The sequence below is a fragment of the Accipiter gentilis genome, chromosome 2 (genome assembly GCF_929443795.1).
Source record: "Accipiter gentilis chromosome 2, bAccGen1.1, whole genome shotgun sequence".
Lineage (NCBI taxonomy): Eukaryota > Metazoa > Chordata > Aves > Accipitriformes > Accipitridae > Astur > Astur gentilis.
In genome coordinates, this window is record NC_064881.1 from 27,105,615 (window position 1) to 27,123,734 (window position 18,120).

The 18,120-nt window shown below is 39.6% G+C and overlaps 1 protein-coding gene across 1 annotated transcript; it reads right to left on the reverse strand.

Annotated features, from left to right (window-relative positions):
• Nucleotides 1–332: 332 nt before the first annotated feature.
• On the reverse strand, nt 333–17,751 carry CALB1 (calbindin 1). The gene is made up of 11 exons (XM_049819387.1): nt 17,515–17,751; nt 17,140–17,216; nt 12,353–12,427; nt 7,380–7,463; nt 7,235–7,291; nt 4,098–4,175; nt 1,612–1,667; nt 1,480–1,519; nt 1,339–1,392; nt 1,135–1,206; nt 333–724 (listed from the first exon to the last, which is right to left on the reverse strand). The coding sequence occupies exons 1-11, from the start codon at nt 17,594–17,596 to the stop codon at nt 611–613; spliced, it is 789 nt and encodes a 262-aa protein (XP_049675344.1). The 5' UTR covers nt 17,597–17,751; the 3' UTR covers nt 333–610.
• Between the last annotated feature and the right edge of the window lie 369 nt (nt 17,752–18,120).

The window sequence follows — 18,120 nt, forward strand, 5'->3', positions numbered from 1 at the left end:
CTATATGCTATGAGTTCATAATGAGAAGAGTAATTGAAAAACTGCAGAAAGCACAGACCTGTAAGTGGGTGGTTTGACAAGTGAAAATAGTTCTTAGTGCCTTGTTAAATTTTGGAAATCAGACATGCCAGCATCTCCTTCCTATTTCAGACCTAGAATGTATTTAATCTCAATTCATGTTTTGCGTTTTAAAAAACCCACTTAGTTGCAATGGGGAAAGGTATCTGTAGACCTTTGTGTTATGTAGTTCAACAAGAAATGTTGCAAGTGTCAAAGGATATGATGACCACAGTAATGTCAGCAGGTTTAATTTTTTTCCAGCCATGTTTATGAAAGCAAAAAAAAAAAACCAAAACCAAAACCAACCCCGACATATTTTAGTTTCTTTTTGAATATACAGACTGGCCCAAACATAGACATTCTCTTTATCAATCTTATTGTTACAAAAACTGTACATTACAAACAGTATAGAAACAAACTGAAAGGAATGTGCCACACATCCTGGCTAATTTTCTATATGCAGTTTAAAAATACAGCCTACTCCCTTATAGTGCACAGTTATTGTGTAGATAGAGTACATCACTAGTTAAGTGGACATGATAGAAGAGTTCTAGTTTTCCTCAGCACAGAGAATAAGAGCCAGTTCTGCTCGGTAAAGCTTTCCTCCATCAGACAAGGCCATGATGCTTTTCTTGTATGTCGCAAGGTTGTTAATGTCTAATTCCTATTTAAAGAACAGATAATGCTTTATAATCCTGTTTAGTTACCAGCATCAACAAGTTTGCTTCCCATGGCAGAAAATGAGAAAAAAAAAAAAGGGCATTCTCAGCCTGGCCAACAGTAACACATTGCAAATGTTTATGTATTTGTATGTTATCGATATTATAGCCATATGTTACATTGCTGATAGCTGATGTCTCAGAAGCAAGCTTTTGACAGTGTCACTATGTAATCACAACTCCCCTAGTTCAGGATTTACACTGGTATGACTTCTGCCAAGATTTTTAGTTGTACTTTGACTTCAGGAATTATGACTTAGAAGCTCTTTATTTATCTTAATTGGGTGGATTATAGTGTCCTTAAAATCAAAATTAAATCTAAACTCTAATGCGAAAAAAACCCCTCTAGGATTACCTTTTTGTTCTTTTCACAGAGATCCTTCAGTAGTGCATCAAGTTCATTTTCATCTATATAGCCATTGCCATCCTGAAAAATAACATGAAAGATAATTTTAAAAATTTATTTTTCATGCCAGAGGTTATGGCTAATTTTTCACAAGTTCAGAAAATAAGTGCCATCAAACTACGCAATTAATAAAAAGGTTTTTTGAAGACTTACTTGATCATACATCTCAAAGGCTTTATTGAATTCTTTTGCACACATTTTGACACCCTAGATGCCAAAAGGAAAACAAATCCATTAATGACACCAGTTATGTGTGATGGTAACAGGTTACTTTAAGAATGTGAATATTCATACCTGAAATTTAATAAGAAAATTTTCCTGTACAGGGAGTAGTCTTTGGAGAGAGAAAACAAAGGTCAAAATATTTCCCTGTTACCAAAACAGCGATTGGTACATAATACTTGTGAAAAGAGACAGAAGACATACCTGGCCAGTTCAGTAAGCTCCAACTTTCCATCATTGTTTGCATCAAACATCCTGAGCTGAAAGAATATATTATTTTACATTACTAATCAAAATTAATCAACTTAATGAAGAAAACACTTTTTGGAAAACTTAAATTCAATGAAATTTAGCCTGTATTTCATGCTGAAATGATGGCCCCAGGTTTTGATCTGTCACATTTGCTGTGTAATACATTTATTTAAAGTACCGAGGAAGTAATTTATAGTAATTAATTCTACTGCAAAAGCCTGGCAAGAAACCAGATGAACAACACTGATTAACCTACTGTAAGGTAGGTCTTAACCTGCCTACAGTGATGAATGTCCCATATGAGGAATGCACATGTAATTATTTATAAATGAGAGGAGTGTTGACATGGTAACATTTTACTTTTGACTTCATGTCATGATCTGATAATAGCATCATTATTCTCTATTCATAAAGGTGAAACAACAGTCGGGTGAAGTTTTAGAGAATCCAAGGCATTTAGTTTCTTAGATGGAAAATAATAGACATTCAATTGACTGCTAGGTCTAAATTTAAGTAAAGATCACCTTCTGTTTCTGTGATATATTTCATTAAAAGAGTGAACAGACGCTGTAGATGATCGCATTTTGTTGATGGTATGAAAATGGGAAATTAAATCTCTCCAAATAATTATAGTTAAATTACAGAAACAAATATATTGATGTAATTTGACAAAATAAGTGAATACTATTTCTAATGATTTGTAATCACCCTATTGTATTAAGTGTTTTCCTTTGAGGTCTTGAAAGGATGAGCTCCTGCTGCTTGAGAGGCACAAACAGCTTATATTCGCTGTTAGAAGTAGATGGAGATATTGCACCTGCGTGGGACTTCCAGTTTTTATGTCTGTATAGTCCCATTTGTCTACTTTCAAGTATTATTTTGCCTTTGCTGCATAAAAGAGTCACAAAAGCAGCAAACTGTACAAACATTGGTAGACATTGTACTGAAAACACCACCACCCACACTCCATCCCATCACTTTCAATCACAGTAATTTTAGATGTAATTTTTACATGAGAGGAAAAGCGACATCCTGTACTGAGATGAGTGTATATCCTTTTAAAGACAGAATTAATGCCTTGAAAAAAGACAGAGTTTCGCTTGGTTAAAACACAATAAATGGCAAAGGAGACCAGAAAAGAGACCAATTCTATAAACATTTACTTCTACGTAACACCCTGGTTCCTTTTAACACTTCCTTTCCTTGTATAAAAGCATCTGCCTTGCGTGCGTTTCCCATGAAAGGAGATTTGCATCTGGGGGAGGTAAGCAGTGGCAGCTGTGAAGTCAATATATTTTGTATTTTGATGGGTCGTTAGTAGCTGGCTGTGCCTGCCTGCAGCTGCTCAGGACCGTATATTTTCTGTTAGTCTTCTTTTCTACTTCCTGAGGAGATTATGGGAGAACTGGCCTTATATTTTTTTCTTATTGCTGTTAATTCTTTGTCATTGTGTCTCTCTGCAGAGGCCAGAACTTAGAGCACGCTTTAAGATGAAGATCAAAAATCTCCCTGAATGAAAAGGATACATGTTACCTTCACCAGTGAATAAACGGTGACAATTCTAGGTAAATGCTTTGTGCTGGTACAACGAACCAGCAGACTTTTTCCAGGAGAAACACAAGTTTTGATCAGCCATTCTCAGGCCAGTATGAGGGCCAGTGTGTTTACCTAGCACATTTTTGATTGCTAAAAATATTTTAGGATGAAACCAAACTGGTAAAACAAAACCTGTAGTGTTTTGTATTTCCTGAAGACCAGAATTCTGTCTTTTTTTTCTTGAAACGTCCACTCAGAGGCCAATGCTGGTCCTTACCATAGAGCACCATAGCAGTGGGATGGAAGGAGTGCCCCAAGGATGGGCTAATTTAAGGCTAGGGAAGCGACAGTTTTGTTCTAGTGTTTATCAGTTCCTCCTTCTTGAAGGGGAGGAGAAGGAAAGAGTGAGATGTTTATAAATCCGGTAAGAAGCCATCATGCAGTGATGGCTTTTAAGACAAGAGACAGGCATTACAGCACTGTAAGAAGGCAAAACACAGAAAGTAACCCCAAATTAATTTGATCTAAACATAGTAATATAATTATGACGGGTACAAATTTTTTTCCTATGAACTGTGAAGACTTCAGTTTTACAACTACTGGCACAGGGAAGCAGAACAGGGGAAAATACTATGGTATGGTCTAATATTATAGAAATACTGAAAAGATTCAGAATTCCTGAGCTTTTTTTTTAAAGCAGCATTGAAAACTGCCCATCAAAGCTCTGTACCTGCAGAAGTACTTGCAGTGCTAGATGCCGCAGTTGTCTCTCTGTTGCAATAACATAGTTAGCCTGATTAATACCTGGTGGGGCTCCAAGTCATTTGGAGCCTTCCAGTGGCTAAAGATAAAGAGTTTGGATTAATCCAGTCTTGGTGAAACATGCCTGTAAAGAATCTTACCATTATTTCTGTGTATTCTGTTAGCTTTGAGTCTTCAATCTGCTTATTTGCTTTCTGTAACAAATCTTTCAAGAAGCTCTGTTAAAATAAATAGAAGAGTAATAGGTAAATTTTTATCTACAGTATAAAATGCTTGACTTGCTAACTTCAGATTAAAGTAATGGGAAATACTATTTTACTCCCACTTTAGTATTTACTGCTGAAGTCCCAAATAAGTATGAAAAGAAGTAGTAATTAACAGCTAAGAAGATAACAGTTTCTTTTGATCAATTCAAGTATATTGCACAGTTTTATTTGGAAAAAGTGACTCATAAAACTTTCTGCGTTGTATGCCATTTGTTGTATTGTGACTTTGGAAAAAATAGTTTGGCTTTCAAGTATACTGCTTCCTAATCAGCTCTATCAGTAAACTAAACTAATTAACCTTGAGTCTCCTTGAAAACTTGGATGCCTAATCACTTCTTGCAACATAGGAACAATTTTACAGAAAAGGTCAATGATTAATCAAGTTTTCTCCTTGCCTATGGCGGTACCCAATGCTAGAAGTGAACGTTAACCTATGTTGCTCCTTCCTACCTTGTATTTTAAATGTGTGCAGCCAGTTTCCTTGCATTTTTTTTTTAATGAGAATTTGATATAGGATCACATGACGAGAAACACCAGCCATTTTTACTTTAAAAAATAAGATTCTTTCCACCCATTTAGTGGTTTAAATTTCTGTACTAGGTCTGTAACATTAAAAAAGAAAGATATCAAGGCATTAACAAGGGTATTACGAGACCTGAGATGTCTGTAAGCATGTCAATGCTCAATGAAGTACCTCATTACTGTCATCAGTTGGAGTGTCATTATCTTTGTGGAATTTTGGGCAACACTTCAAGATAGGAAATGGGGTAGCTCATAAGAAAATCTATTTGTACATAGATGACATTCTTGAACTTGAATGGAACCATGTCAGCAGTCATATGACTAATACCCTCTATAGTTCTTCTAGTCTGGCCCCCTCCGTGCTGGAGGTCCTTCCTAGTAGCCTGCATACAAAGACCATGACTGAAATGTCGTAAATGGATGTTAGAGAGACATGTTTATCTTGTGTGCTTTGATGGAAAATAGTACTGGAAAGGACATTGAATGGCTATCCAGTCCATCTGCATGTCTCAAGAAAGGATCATCTATATCTAAACTTCCTGAGTTACTGTCTGATCTGAGCTATTGCCAAACCATTCCTAAATAAGGTAGCGATGGAGAACCTGCCTCCCCCTTAGACAACGTATTCCACTGCTGTTACTATTGTTAGAAAGTTTCCCTGATTTCCAGCTTGAGTTTCTCTTACAAAGTTGTAAGTGGGTGTAATCCTCGCATAGCAAATACTTAAAATGTTTGGGCTTGTCAAGAAATACTGATCTAAAAATAAAACTGGACATGTATGTCTTATTTTCAACATGTTAAAATGGCCTGTTTCTCTAAGGCAGACAAAATCTCCCAGCACAAGAGAGATGGGACCATTTTGGACCCAGTTAAAATGTCTTCATTATTCAGCTGGTCCTCAATCAACCCTGCCTTTTAAAGTCTATTTTATATTATAGTAGCTGGCAACAGTCCTTAAGGCATCGTCTCACGGCTGGAGAGTTCTCAAGTGCTACATGTGTGGCCTCGTCCTGATCCTACCAACTTTAGATACACAGACCTGCTGCGACCAGCCAGCAGAAGAATGGGCTCGTATGCCTGAGGTTTACCTTGAGGTAGGATCCTTGGCAAACGTCACACAGATACCAAACTCAAAGAGGAAGTGAAAAGGAAAAAAGTTGTGAATTGTCTGATGTGGATACCTCTTCTGAACAGAAGAGCTGTAAGGATTTCAAGTGGTTTGATCTCCTGTGCTTTAGTTAATAAAGCTTATGTAGTTCTTCTTTAGAATACCACATATGGGCAAAATAGTCCAAATTAGATGGATAAACACTGCTAGGTCTTTCTCTTGCTATGAATTGTTTTGATTCCTTTGAATTTAAAGCTGCAGCAATCTATTAAGTGCAATTGAACTGTGGAAAACAGCACCTTTCTACCTGGAGGCTCTATATGAGCATCTTTTCTATGAGGAAAGGCTGAGAGCTGGGACTGTTCAGCATGGAGAAGGAGAGGCTCAGGGGGACCTCATCAACCTATACAAATACTTCAAGGGGGTGTGCAAAGAGGATGGAGCCAGGCTGGTGCCCGTTGACAGGATCAGAGGCAATGGGCACAAACTGAAACACAGGAGGTTCCCTCTGAACATCAGGAAACACTTTTTCACTGGGAGGGTGACCGAGAACTGGCACAGGTTGCCCAGGGAGGTTGTGGAGTCTTCATCCTTGGAGATACTTGAAAGCCATCTGGACATTGTTCTGGGCAACCGGCTCTATCTAGGTGGCCCTGCATGAGCAAGGGTGTTGGACCAGATGACCTCCACAGGTCCCTTCCAACCACTCTCTGATTCTGTGACTCCATGATTCAGCATCTACAAATCGCTGTTAGTTTTATGACTAGGAAGGTAAATCACCCTAGTTTTAAGGTTTGCTAACTCTGTGAGGCTGAGATGGCTAACGCAGTAATCTCAGTTCTGCATATTAAAGCTGATACCAAAATCCCACCCAGCCCCTTGCTGTGTTAACCAAGCAGGGGCAACACAATTGCATTAGTGTTAGCCTAACAGTATTACAGTGGAAACTGTAGAGTTACATGGTACTTGAGAGAGCATGATCTATCCAGCAGCATAGTGATTAATGGTAGTGGTGCCCTTAGGGAGAAGAACCCAACAAAACAGCCCTCATATCTAATATACCGAAAAAAGAGCAACATAGCTTTCAAAGGCCTATCTTGCTTTGTTAATCTTTCTTACTTCTGAGCTAAAGTACCTGCTACCCTGAGTCACTTGAGACAAACATTCATCTGAATTAAAACATGTTTTAAAAAACATTGATCAGATTAGAGTTTCACTTTAAATAATTTACAGGCGATAAAAACACCAGCTAATCATATTGCTTTTTGGTCATGTTTGAAATGCAAAAACATGCATGGGTGGGTATCTGAAGTAAGAGATAGCACAGGCTGTAATCCAATGCCTGTTCTCCTGTCAAGCATACTCATAGATATTGGTTTACCTTAAGCTCCTCAGAATCAATGAAGCCACTGTGGTCGCTGTCATATTTTCTCCATGTCTGCAATCAGAACGTGAATGTTTTAATGATGTGTTTATGGCAAGCGGGTCTTGGATGGTTTTACAAAAGGCAACATTTCATACTGTACCTGCATGAAGTCTTCACTTGACTTTAGCTGCTGGCATCTGAAGAACAACAGGAAATTCTCTTCCGTTGGTAATATCTGAGCAAGCTGTAACAATTTAAGAAAGATTAAGTTTTGATTATTCATTAGGCCAGCTGAGCCTGTAAAAGAGCACGCAACTTTTTAAAAGAGTGTGAAATTCTTTGTGCTCATACTGCCCTATTGTGGCCCCATAGGAAGCTCCTTGCTGTTAGCTGAAATGTTTGGAAGATGCCTCTGAAAGCCTTATGGCAGCTTTGCCATATTTATCAAGGTCAAACAGAGCTGAGGTCTGAGAGGAGGGAATGAGACAGCACTTTCCTGAAGGGGTAGCTGGGGAAAGACAGGAAGAAATTCACCCATGCAGAGTTAGGGTCTGTGGTGAAAACCTTGGAATCGGCACAAAGGGAAAGCATAACGCAAGGATGTTTAGAGGATAAGTGTGGAGGACCATGAATTAAGAAAGTGAGGAAAATAGACTACTCACAGATAACGAGGAAGAGGAGGAAGAGAGAGGAACACTGTCATGAAGAAAATGTGTAAGGTAAACAGAAAAATATAGGAAAAGCCAGGAGAAAAAAAGAAAGTGGGGAGGGCAAGGGGAAGGCAACCGGTGATCATTTGTCAGGCTCAGAGATGTGTTCAAGAGGAGCTATAAATACCAGAAAGAAATCAAAAGGGCTTTTAGCCCTGCAAAATCAGGGGTGGTTCTTCCAATGTCTCTGCTCTACAAAAGGCTTTTTTAAAATCAGACATTATTGTACTGGTTATTGAAAATGCTCATTTACTGTAACTCAATTTTGGCGAGTGACAAATGTAGAAGATGGAGAGTATGCTGTATAATTTAATGTAAAATCATGATTTGTTTTTAACAAAAGCCCAATATTTTTTCTGTCCTCAAATGTATGAAATGTGTTTTGATTAAAGAAAACTTTTTACTTGAAGAATAGACCAGCTGTGCTTACTAGAAAGAGAAAATGGAGAAAGACAGATTTCTTAGCGGCATTCTTTCATGAAAAATGACATCTGCAGACTTCCTGGAGCCCCATCTTAAAATTTTGATTCAAATTTTTGTTTTGCTGCATTCATTTCACACCCTCAAATCCCTCATTCTGTCCATTTCAGTGCTATAGGCTAATTAATTGCTCAGGCTTTTTTATTGGATTGCAGCCACACCGTAGGTGAGTTCAGCTCTCCCTCTCACCCTACAGGTGAGATCATCAAGGGTATGGAGACACATCTCTCATTTCTCTAAAAGTATCTGTGCAAGGAATCAGTTATAGTCTTTAAGTGTTGGTACAATTGAGAAGACACATCAGAGCACTCTCCTTACAGCAATGACGCAGCTGATGACAGGCTGTCAGGCCCATCGGAGCGTTCAGAGTGCTTTTGCTAAATGGCTGAACACCAAACCCAATCAACTGAAACAGTGTGTTTTCACCAGCAGCTTTCAAAACCGACTCCATTATACGTACCATACACACATGTGGGTAAGTACATGTTCACATGTACGCGGTATCTAAATGTGTGTCACTTAGTACTGATTTATGGAAAAATTTCTTTATTTCTCCCATGACAGGTGTCCTGGTTTGGGCTGAGATACAATTAATTTTCTTCCTAGGAGCTTTGATTTTTAGAGTAAGTCAACGTTCCTACTCAACAACAAATGTTGGATGGAATAACTGATTATAATAATAAGCAGAGTTTGGGGGAAGGGACTGATTATGACAAAGGAAAGAGTTTACATGTGGAAATCATAAACCAGATGCCATTTGTGTGATGAATATAGCTAACTGGTGAATTTTGCAAGGGCACTGTAAAATAGTACAAGGTGCAAGGGTAAATGTAAAATAGTAACTTTCCAAAGAAACATGAACAGCTTACTAGCAGTACCAAACTGTATTTGAGGTACAGAATATATTACCTCTGGAAGAAAAGTACCTTATTTTAAGTTCTATCTCTCACCCTTTGTAAGTATCAGGGGAAAGCACAGTCTTTTACATTACAAAGGTGTAGTAGCTCAATATCCAACATTAGCTCAGGCTTCCGCCAAAAAAATGTCTTCTGCGTTTTCTTTCTTTTGTACCTTTTAGCATAATATAAACAATATACCTAAAGGGAAGTGCTGTACTCCAAGCTCATGCATCAAGTAGCATTAAATTGCTTTTTGTGGAAAACTCTGCGTTATTAAGGGAAGAGAAGATTGTGTGGAAACTGGCTCAACTTCCCAGTCCCAGTTATACCACTACAGAGAAGAAAGATGGAAACCTGATGCTATTTCTAGTGATGACTTCTTTGTGAGGGTAAGCGTAGGGGCATGCCGTGAGCATGTTTGAATGAGTGCAGACCCCTACAACTACATGTATGGCAGCAATAGTGGTTTAGTGAGCATTTCTGGGAGCTCTGCTGCTTTTATGGAGAATGTCAGCTATTTCTGCATTGTGAGTAACAGAGGACAACCACAAAGCCTGAGGCTGGCTTGACTCCTTTCTGCTTAGCTGCAGGTGGAGGTACGTCTTTATAGGTTACCTAGCAGAAAAAATACTCTCAGTACTTAAAACAATATCAGAGCTATTTTCTAGAAATCATTCTCTAAGTAAATTCTGTTGATATTTAATGCTATTTAAAATTCCTTTCACCTAAGAGAGTGAATCTGCTTTTTAAAATCCTAGAGTAGAGAATGGGAGTACAAAGAACATTTTAGGCTAATAAGTAGTTATTTTTACGGCAGCAGTAAGCTTCAAATAATTTGAACGTGGAATTACGAAGTCCTGAGTTTCGAAACCTTGGGTTTCACATCCACATTTTAGTGAAAATGTTGGTCTGAATGAGTACAAAAAGTGCATTAAAGGTCCCTGACACAATGACAAGCAAGTAGACAGGTCAGACTCTGCCTTTAGCTGGAAGGCACTAGATAAAAGCTAGTGAACTAACTGCAGTGTGCTTGCAAAGACAGAATCGACACTTAATCTGAGCTGAAAATCCACTCCTTCATCTGTGAGCGGCCTCCTCTTTAACTCAGTCACCAGACCTTTCTTGAAAACTTATTATGCACTAGGACATTTTCCGTCAGATGCTGGGGTATTCGTTATGATGGCTGGGAGTCTGAATGGCTTTACATAATTTTTTTTTAAACAACATGCATACACTTTTGCAGTGTATTTGATGTACTATGTAAATGGGAGCAATCTGGAATTACTGGACATTTTTATTTATAAGGAATGAGAATCAAGTCCAAATACCAACTTTAATATCATACTGCTCTGCACGTACAACGCATTTCATCTGAGTCCCATCAGCACTTTCCAAATCAAGCTTCATGCTGATGTAAGTGAAATAAAATATAGCTATTGGCTTAGGAAGCTGCTATATTAAGGGAGAAGGTCCCTTCAGTCACTGAACTGAGTACTGTCACTACTCAGTGGCTTCAGCGGATGTTGAGCATGCTTGGCACTTCACTGGGGGTGGTGACCATCGTACTGTATCAGGCCCTATCTGATCTGCTCACCTTTACCCGTTAAGTTAATAGCAGAATCAGAAAGAGAATTTGAAAGGCAAAACTTTCAGTTATCTTTCCTAAGTGAAGAAACACAGTCTTTTTCAGTCATTGCCTATACATCCTTCTTGCACCCAATGCTTGCTATTACACATATTCAAAAATACTAAATTAAATAAGATTCTTCAATACCACATGAATAAGCATTTGTTAGTCCAAATAAACACTAGTTCTTTTTAGGTGCAGAACTATTTGATCAATGCTAAATATCATCAAAAGATGCATTTTTAAAAAATCAATGATAGCTGCAAATGAAAAAAACTGTTCATATTTCCATGGTAGTTTAGTCATAATTACATATGCATCTAAACAACTATATGCAATTCAAACACCTGACAGAGGAGAAAAGATACCCTGAAATGATCTATTATATCAGCAGTGCTACTTCCTATTGACTTTTACAGATTCTGTTCAGTCCTCTATTTTAAAATTAGCTACTGACCCAAAGTTGGTCACTGTAGAAATTTTGCAGACCTGGCTTGTTTCCAGCTATTTCTTAATTAGCTCTCTAGGTCAGATTTCTTATTATCAGGAAAAAATATATAATAGCATTTAATAATAAAACCCCAGTCTCACCGCACTCAGAGTGACATAAATGAGTCGTAGGCTTAGGCTTGAAAAAGTGATTTCTCAAGCTGCAACCCAGCAAACTCTCCTTTTTGACTTGCAGCACTGAAGAGTGAAAGCAAGAGAAAACACAACGGTTCCCCCTTTCCTAGCAAGCTGTCTAAATTACACAATTGTTGAGCAGCTGTACGTGTGGAAGGGGTTGGTTATCTTTGCCCTCTTTAGAAAGAGGGAGTAAGGAATAGGGAATTTTCTGTGTGAATGTCTATTAAAGTTTGAGAAAGGAATTCATAAGATATCCTGATCCTTCACCAGCTGGATCACAACTACTGTTAAAAGTTTGTTTAAATTCAACATGATTAACATGCTGTCTAATCATACATCTATTTTTTGAGAATAGACTACATACAGTCATTACCCAGTTGTGTTCACTTGTGTGTTATCCTCACTACAGGAGTGGTGACAGGGCATTAGTTCAAAATCATAGGTAGAAATAAATCACATTACCTTTCACAATTTAAATTTCTAAAATAGAGCTTTTACCTGCTTTGCAGGAGAACTAAATTGCTGTTGATGCTTATTTGTGCTGAATAAAGAGTACAAAGTTAAATGAAGTATAGTGAAATGTCTGGAGAGGGGTAAGGAATACCTTACTTTTTGTTAATGAAAGAATTTCATTAGTGAAAAAAATACTAAAGATCTTAAGACAGAGGAAGACATTTTCTGTGTAACTAAAAATCAAAAATATTTACAAATTATACTCACATTGTTCTGCGCTAAATGTATTTTCTGCAAGTAAACATGTCAGTCTTCTGTTATAAAGTAACTGTCTTACCTCAACTATTCCTATTTTTCCATCAGTAGTCTTCCCATATTGGTCCACAAAAGCTTTCATTTCGGGTGTTAAATCCTACAAAGTTACAATGAGAGAATCATTACTTTAAGATACAGAAAAACATATGTAAACTTACTTGAATATTCTATTAGTTTCCAAATAAGGTACTACATTTAATGAAGTACTCATACTTATTGCAGCCAGATTCCTCAAGTTTAAATGAAATTGAGTATTTTTTTATCATGAACAACGTCACTGCGATAAATTTACTTCCTAAGTAATTATATTATAGTCGGTGTGAATGATTGGCATCTAAATACTTAGAACTCCTATTTTAGTTTACAGAATGAAAAAAATTATACAGACAGATATGTTGGAAGACGTGTGTAACAGCTCCTTTGTTTAAGAGGATGACAGTGAAGTTCACAGGCAATTATTAGTCAATTTTCTCAGTTTTCATTTTTATACCAGTAACCTGAAGGCAGTGCAATATCTTGCAAAATAAGGAACATTTCAGTATAATGCATCTGAACACCAAAATAGCCTTTACACATCTTTGAGTGGATTTTTCCTGAACAATGGATGCTATTTTAGTCCTAGAAGAACGCATCACAATATTGTATTTTTCACTGTTTAGTATTTGGTTATCATAGAAACAGTCAAAATGTCACTGCTGAAATGTAGAGAGGCAGATTTAGGAGGGAGAAAATTTTGAGCAGTACCTTAAATCCAATGGAGTGAAGTCAGCATAATTGTTCTTCATATAAATTATGGTCCCTGCTACACTTCTGTTCTGTAAAGGCTATTCTCACTCTAGGCTATGGCAAAGGTGCCAGCCTTGGGGTGAATGATTTATTTGATTTCACACTTCAACTTGACTTGCCTTGTTTTGATGTGAGCTGCCATCAACCTTCAGTACTGATTAAACTTTTAACTTTCTTTGTATTTCTTATAGATGTGAGCTAGGAAAACCATGCCGCAAGAATCAGGACTAGTTATATTAAAACAATGGACAATTCTAAGGTTAGAGATGAAAATACAGCAGCCTCTGGAAGTTAAAGGTTTAGTTGCTATAATAGATCTGATTATATAGGATCTAAGTGATTCTCTCAGTGAAGACCCAGGGAATCTCAGCTGTACAAAGTCTGTTGTAGTTTGTCCCAAATTTCAACCACCAAAGCTAACTAAAACGTCAGTTCCTTGTAGCTCATACAATCATGGCCTAGTATCCTATTTCTGTCAAAGTCATCCATGGCAGGTTAGTAATTTGCCATGGCTTTAATTAGAGATGTGGTTATTAATACAATGCACTTCAATGTCACCTTTCATCTAATGATCCCAAAGTGGGGACAAGTTTGCTTAGCAGATAGGATGGAGAATTTAGACACCTGGATTTTAATTAGTCCTGGTTAAATATTTTACTAATCTTTCTAACAGCAGCTCCGCAGTGCCAGACAATGTCCAGCCACTGAAGGAGGCACAGCTGCTTGCAGGCTAAACAAAACAGGATGCTCATTCTCTAGTATGTTATTCAGAAATGGGGGTTTTTTTGGTGTTCTTCACCTGCTCTTGAGCTGCTTGATGAGTTATTGGAGTTATGCTATTTAAATAAATGTTTTCAGTCAAAAAATCCTGCCTAAATTTAACCAAGTCTAGTTCTAAACTTGATATAGATGCAGTGCTCAACGTTTGAAATTAAGAAACTCGACCTTCGCAGTGCTCAATATTTGAAATTAAGAAACTAGCCCTTCGTACCTCAGTCTCCCCTCTTAAAACTTAAGAGATACTTATCCAACCAAGTAGAGCTGTAGAAAAAAATAGCTTTTTTGGAGATGATTTGAAAATGTAAGGATAGATGGCACTACAGAAACACTTATATGACTATTCATAAACATCTGTTAAATCGCATATTTCTGTGGAGAAATACTGTCATTGTCTATACATGCAGAGAAAGTGAGAAACAGATGTGGAATAGCTCAGCCAAGATCCGCCTATTGACCCTTTATCAACCTCTGTGTTAGTCACTTATATCCCACAGTTTCTTTTGGCAATTGGCATACCTAAATAGAGAACATACTGCATAAATGTGGGGCACAATAAATGGAAGCTATGCTTATATACTTATATAGCTTTTATCTTTAAAAAAGAGGCAGTTCTTTCAACACGTCTGGAAGTATATCAGATCAATTCACTATCTACCATAAAGCATGAAGCAAAAAGACGTAGTGTTACCAAAGAAAAGCCCAAGCCCTAAAACCTCCACGTACACATCAGCCCTTTGGGGCCAGCATGAATCAGACTGCATGCTACTGCTCTGTCTGAGAAAAAGCAACTGTGAAAGTACGGGCTTACTGAGTGGATTAATAAAAGAATTAGAATTAGAACATAATTAGAACAGTTCTGTAGTTGGGAAGAATACTGGGAAATGTTAAACTATCCTATTCGATGACAGAATCAATGTGATTCTTTAATGCATATGGCATGACTGATGTAAAATCCAGCTATGAAGAATGCATAATTGAATATTTCAAAAATAGTGAGCAGGAAAGTGACCTGAAATGCAGAAGTTAATGATGACAAAGAAGCTTTGGGGTGTTAAAAGAAGGACAGCCAAGGAAATGACATATAACCTACACTAGTTTCTCAATGTGTCCCTTCTGGCAAAAGAATAGAAATTCAAAGCTACTGAATTAGTATCCCGTGAGACAAGACACGAACTAATGAGATGCTTGTTTGGCAAATGAGCCTTCAAATCCAAGAATCAGCTTAGATTTGAAACCTAAGATGACATATATCCATACTCCAGCACCAACAGACCAAGTACTGAATTTGATGTTGCTACTGTAGGTTGCTCTTTTCAGCAGAACACTCCAAAGATAGGTTTGAATTAGAGAAACAGGAAAGGAAAACTAATTAAACACCTGAGCATTTTTAAACTGTAGTGTGAGATACAGGCAGAGGTTATTTAAAAAAAAAAAAAAGAAAAAAAAAAGCATAAATTATGAAATTTGTAGCAGATAAGAGTAGTCCTGCAAAGCTTTTCTGTGTTACTTTGAGCAGGCTCTGTTTCTAAGAAGAGATGCACACTTGCTTTGAGAGAGAAAAGAATCCAATCTTAAAATTATAAATATTTTTTTCCTTGAGCTTCTAATTAATTTATTAACTACTGAATAATAAATCAGCATTTCTACTAAGAACGCCATTCTTACTAAATATACAAAGGCTTTAATATCTTCATTTTAATGGACATGCTTAAGTTTCCTGCACTTCAATATAGAAGAGAGATTTGTTTTCTTGCAATACTTGAAACATATTAAAGTAGTGCTTAATCTTTTCTGTCAAAAAAAAAATTAAAAAAAATAGACTTTTTCCCTCTAAAACCCACATTCCTTTCCCAATTTTCTGGGTTTTTTTTGAGTTTGTTTTTTTTTTTTAACTTTAGTTTAAAGTTACTTACAGTCATGAAAATGAGTGCCTACACCAACAACTGTAAGAAGAATTAACTGGTACCAAGACTGCAGTAACATTAGAGGCATTGCTGGGAGACAGATTTCAGATGTGTGAAGTTTACAGTCATACAATTAATAAGAACATACAATTTTCCACAGAAGAAATTATTATTCATATTGGGTTTTTTTGCATTTACTTCCGAAATATACAACAGCTTTTAAAGAAAAGTTAATTATTGAAAAGCTATTGCTCAGCTTGGAGGTATTCTTTTATGAAGTATTAATCTATTTCCCCCATGCACACATGCCATTCAGTTGAATTATAATTTCGTTTTCTGTTACTTCAGAATTCTTTTAGTATAGATTAATTGAAATTGATTCCATTAGGTTATATACTGGAGTTTGATGCTAAGTGGCCTGTTTTAGAAACTGATTATTTTAAAGGCAATGTATTTGTTAAAAAGGTTCGCTTCTGTTTTAATTCAAATCTTTACATGGCATCTTTCATTTCTTTCTTTCTTTTCTTCTTCCTTTCTTTCTTTCTTTCTTTCTTTCTTTCTTTCTCTGTTATTTTTTTCCCACGTGGGTATAGTTTGGAGGAAATTAATAATTAGTGCTTTAATAACTCATCCACAGAATTGTTTTGACAGCATTGTCAAAAACTTTGCTGTCTCCCTGAACAATTTAAACTACCAGGATTTGGTACTCGTACTCCTGGTGTACAACACTGGCGAAGGGCAAAAAGTGGTTAGCAGTCATCTGCAGATCTATTGACTGGCCACCAAGGGGCAGAAATGCATTTCAGCCCGTACTGCCCATTGGGTACGAAATTAAAACTGTGTGCCCCTAACTTGAAGTGGTTTTTTTTTTTTTTTCTTTTTTCTTTCTGCTTTGTTGGGTTTTGGTTTGTTGGGTGGGTTTTTTGTTTGTTTGGTTGGTTTTTTTTTTTTTAGTATCAGTGCATATCGGGATCAGGTAAGATTAATTGCAACGGGATGAGGTCCCATCCAAGACAAAAAGGCAACGTCCATGCAATTCATTCCTCGACTTTTCTTTTTACGCGCTGCCAGAAGGTATCGGCTCGCGGCCCGACAAGGCGTGAGCGGGACCCGCTCTCCGGGGCGGTGGACCCGGCCTCACCTTTCCGAAGCAGACGGTCTACTTCATTTGCGACCTGCTGACTTCTAACCGAGCTACTTCCCTTCGCCTGGCGGGGCAAGGGCATGGAACCGCCTGATGGCAACAGAGAACCGAAGGAACCGGGGCACTGGAGCTGGCTCCAGAAAACTCTTCCAATTCCCGGAGAAGACAGGAAAGCGGGGCGAAACGTTAACCTACCAAGCCTGCCTTCTTCCGCGCCTGCTGCAGCTCCTGGATGAAGTTTTGTAGCTCCTTCCCGTCCATGTACCCATTGCCTACAACAGAAAGAGTTACGGTGGCCGTCGCCGCTCCCTCCGAACTCTCGCCGCTCTCCCGCCCCGGCCGGCTCGGCTCCGGCCCGCCCGCTCCCTCCCGGCCCCGCGGCTCCCCCCCACCCACCCACCGACCCCAGCCCCTGACGGCTCCGGGCCGCCGGGCGCGGAGCGGGGCCGGGGGCCGCTTTCGGGCGGGCAGCGGTGCGGGGCCGTTCCCCCCCCGGCCCCGGGCTCCCGCGGGCCTGCCCCCCCTCCGCCCCCCGCCGCCCCTGGCTGGGTGGGTGGGTGAAGGCATCACCGTCGGAGTCGTAGTGGTGCCAGATCTCGAAGAACTGGGCGGCCGAGATCTCCACGCCCTGCAGGTGGGTCTCCGCCGTCATGGTGGGGGCGCGGGGCCGGGGGGGGGGGGGGGGACACGGGACGCGGCGGGGCGCTGTCCGCGGTCCTGACTCTGCCCGCGGCCGGCGGCGGCAGCGGCGGCGGCGGCGACTGCGGCGACGGCTCCTCCCGCCGCCGCCCCGCCGAGGGATATTTATGGGGCCGGCCCGGCCGGGCCACTCCCCCCCCGGCGCTGCCCTCCCTCTCCGCGGGCACCGGCGAGGCCTCCCCGCCCTGCGATACGGCGCGGGGGGGGGGGTGGCCGGGGAGGGGGCCGCCGGGCCGGCCCGGCGGCCCCCTCCCCGGCCACCGCCCCCCCCCCCCCCCCCCCCCCCCGCCCGCGGCTGAGCCCTCTGCGGACAGTCCCCCCCGAAACGGAGCGGGTCGGAGCGAGGGGTGTGCTGGTGCGGGGTGGAGGCCGCCGAGCAGGGGGAGCCCGGGAGAGCCTGCCCGGAGACTTTGGGGGGGGGGGGTGGTGGTGGGCAGAGGGCGAGCGCCGTCTCCCAGTTTAGCCATCGGGTTTCCA

Coding starts and splice junctions, on each gene's coding strand:
- CALB1 (XM_049819387.1), bottom strand. CDS start 17,596: ATGACGGCGGAGACCCACCTGCAGGGCGTGGAGATCTCGGCCGCCCAG. Junction 4,176..7,234: donor TTGATTCTGAGGAGCTTAAG/GTAAACCAATAT, acceptor TTATTTTAACAG/AGCTTCTTGAAAGATTTGTT. Junction 1,207..1,338: donor CCTTTGAGATGTATGATCAA/GTAAGTCTTCAA, acceptor GTTATTTTTCAG/GATGGCAATGGCTATATAGA.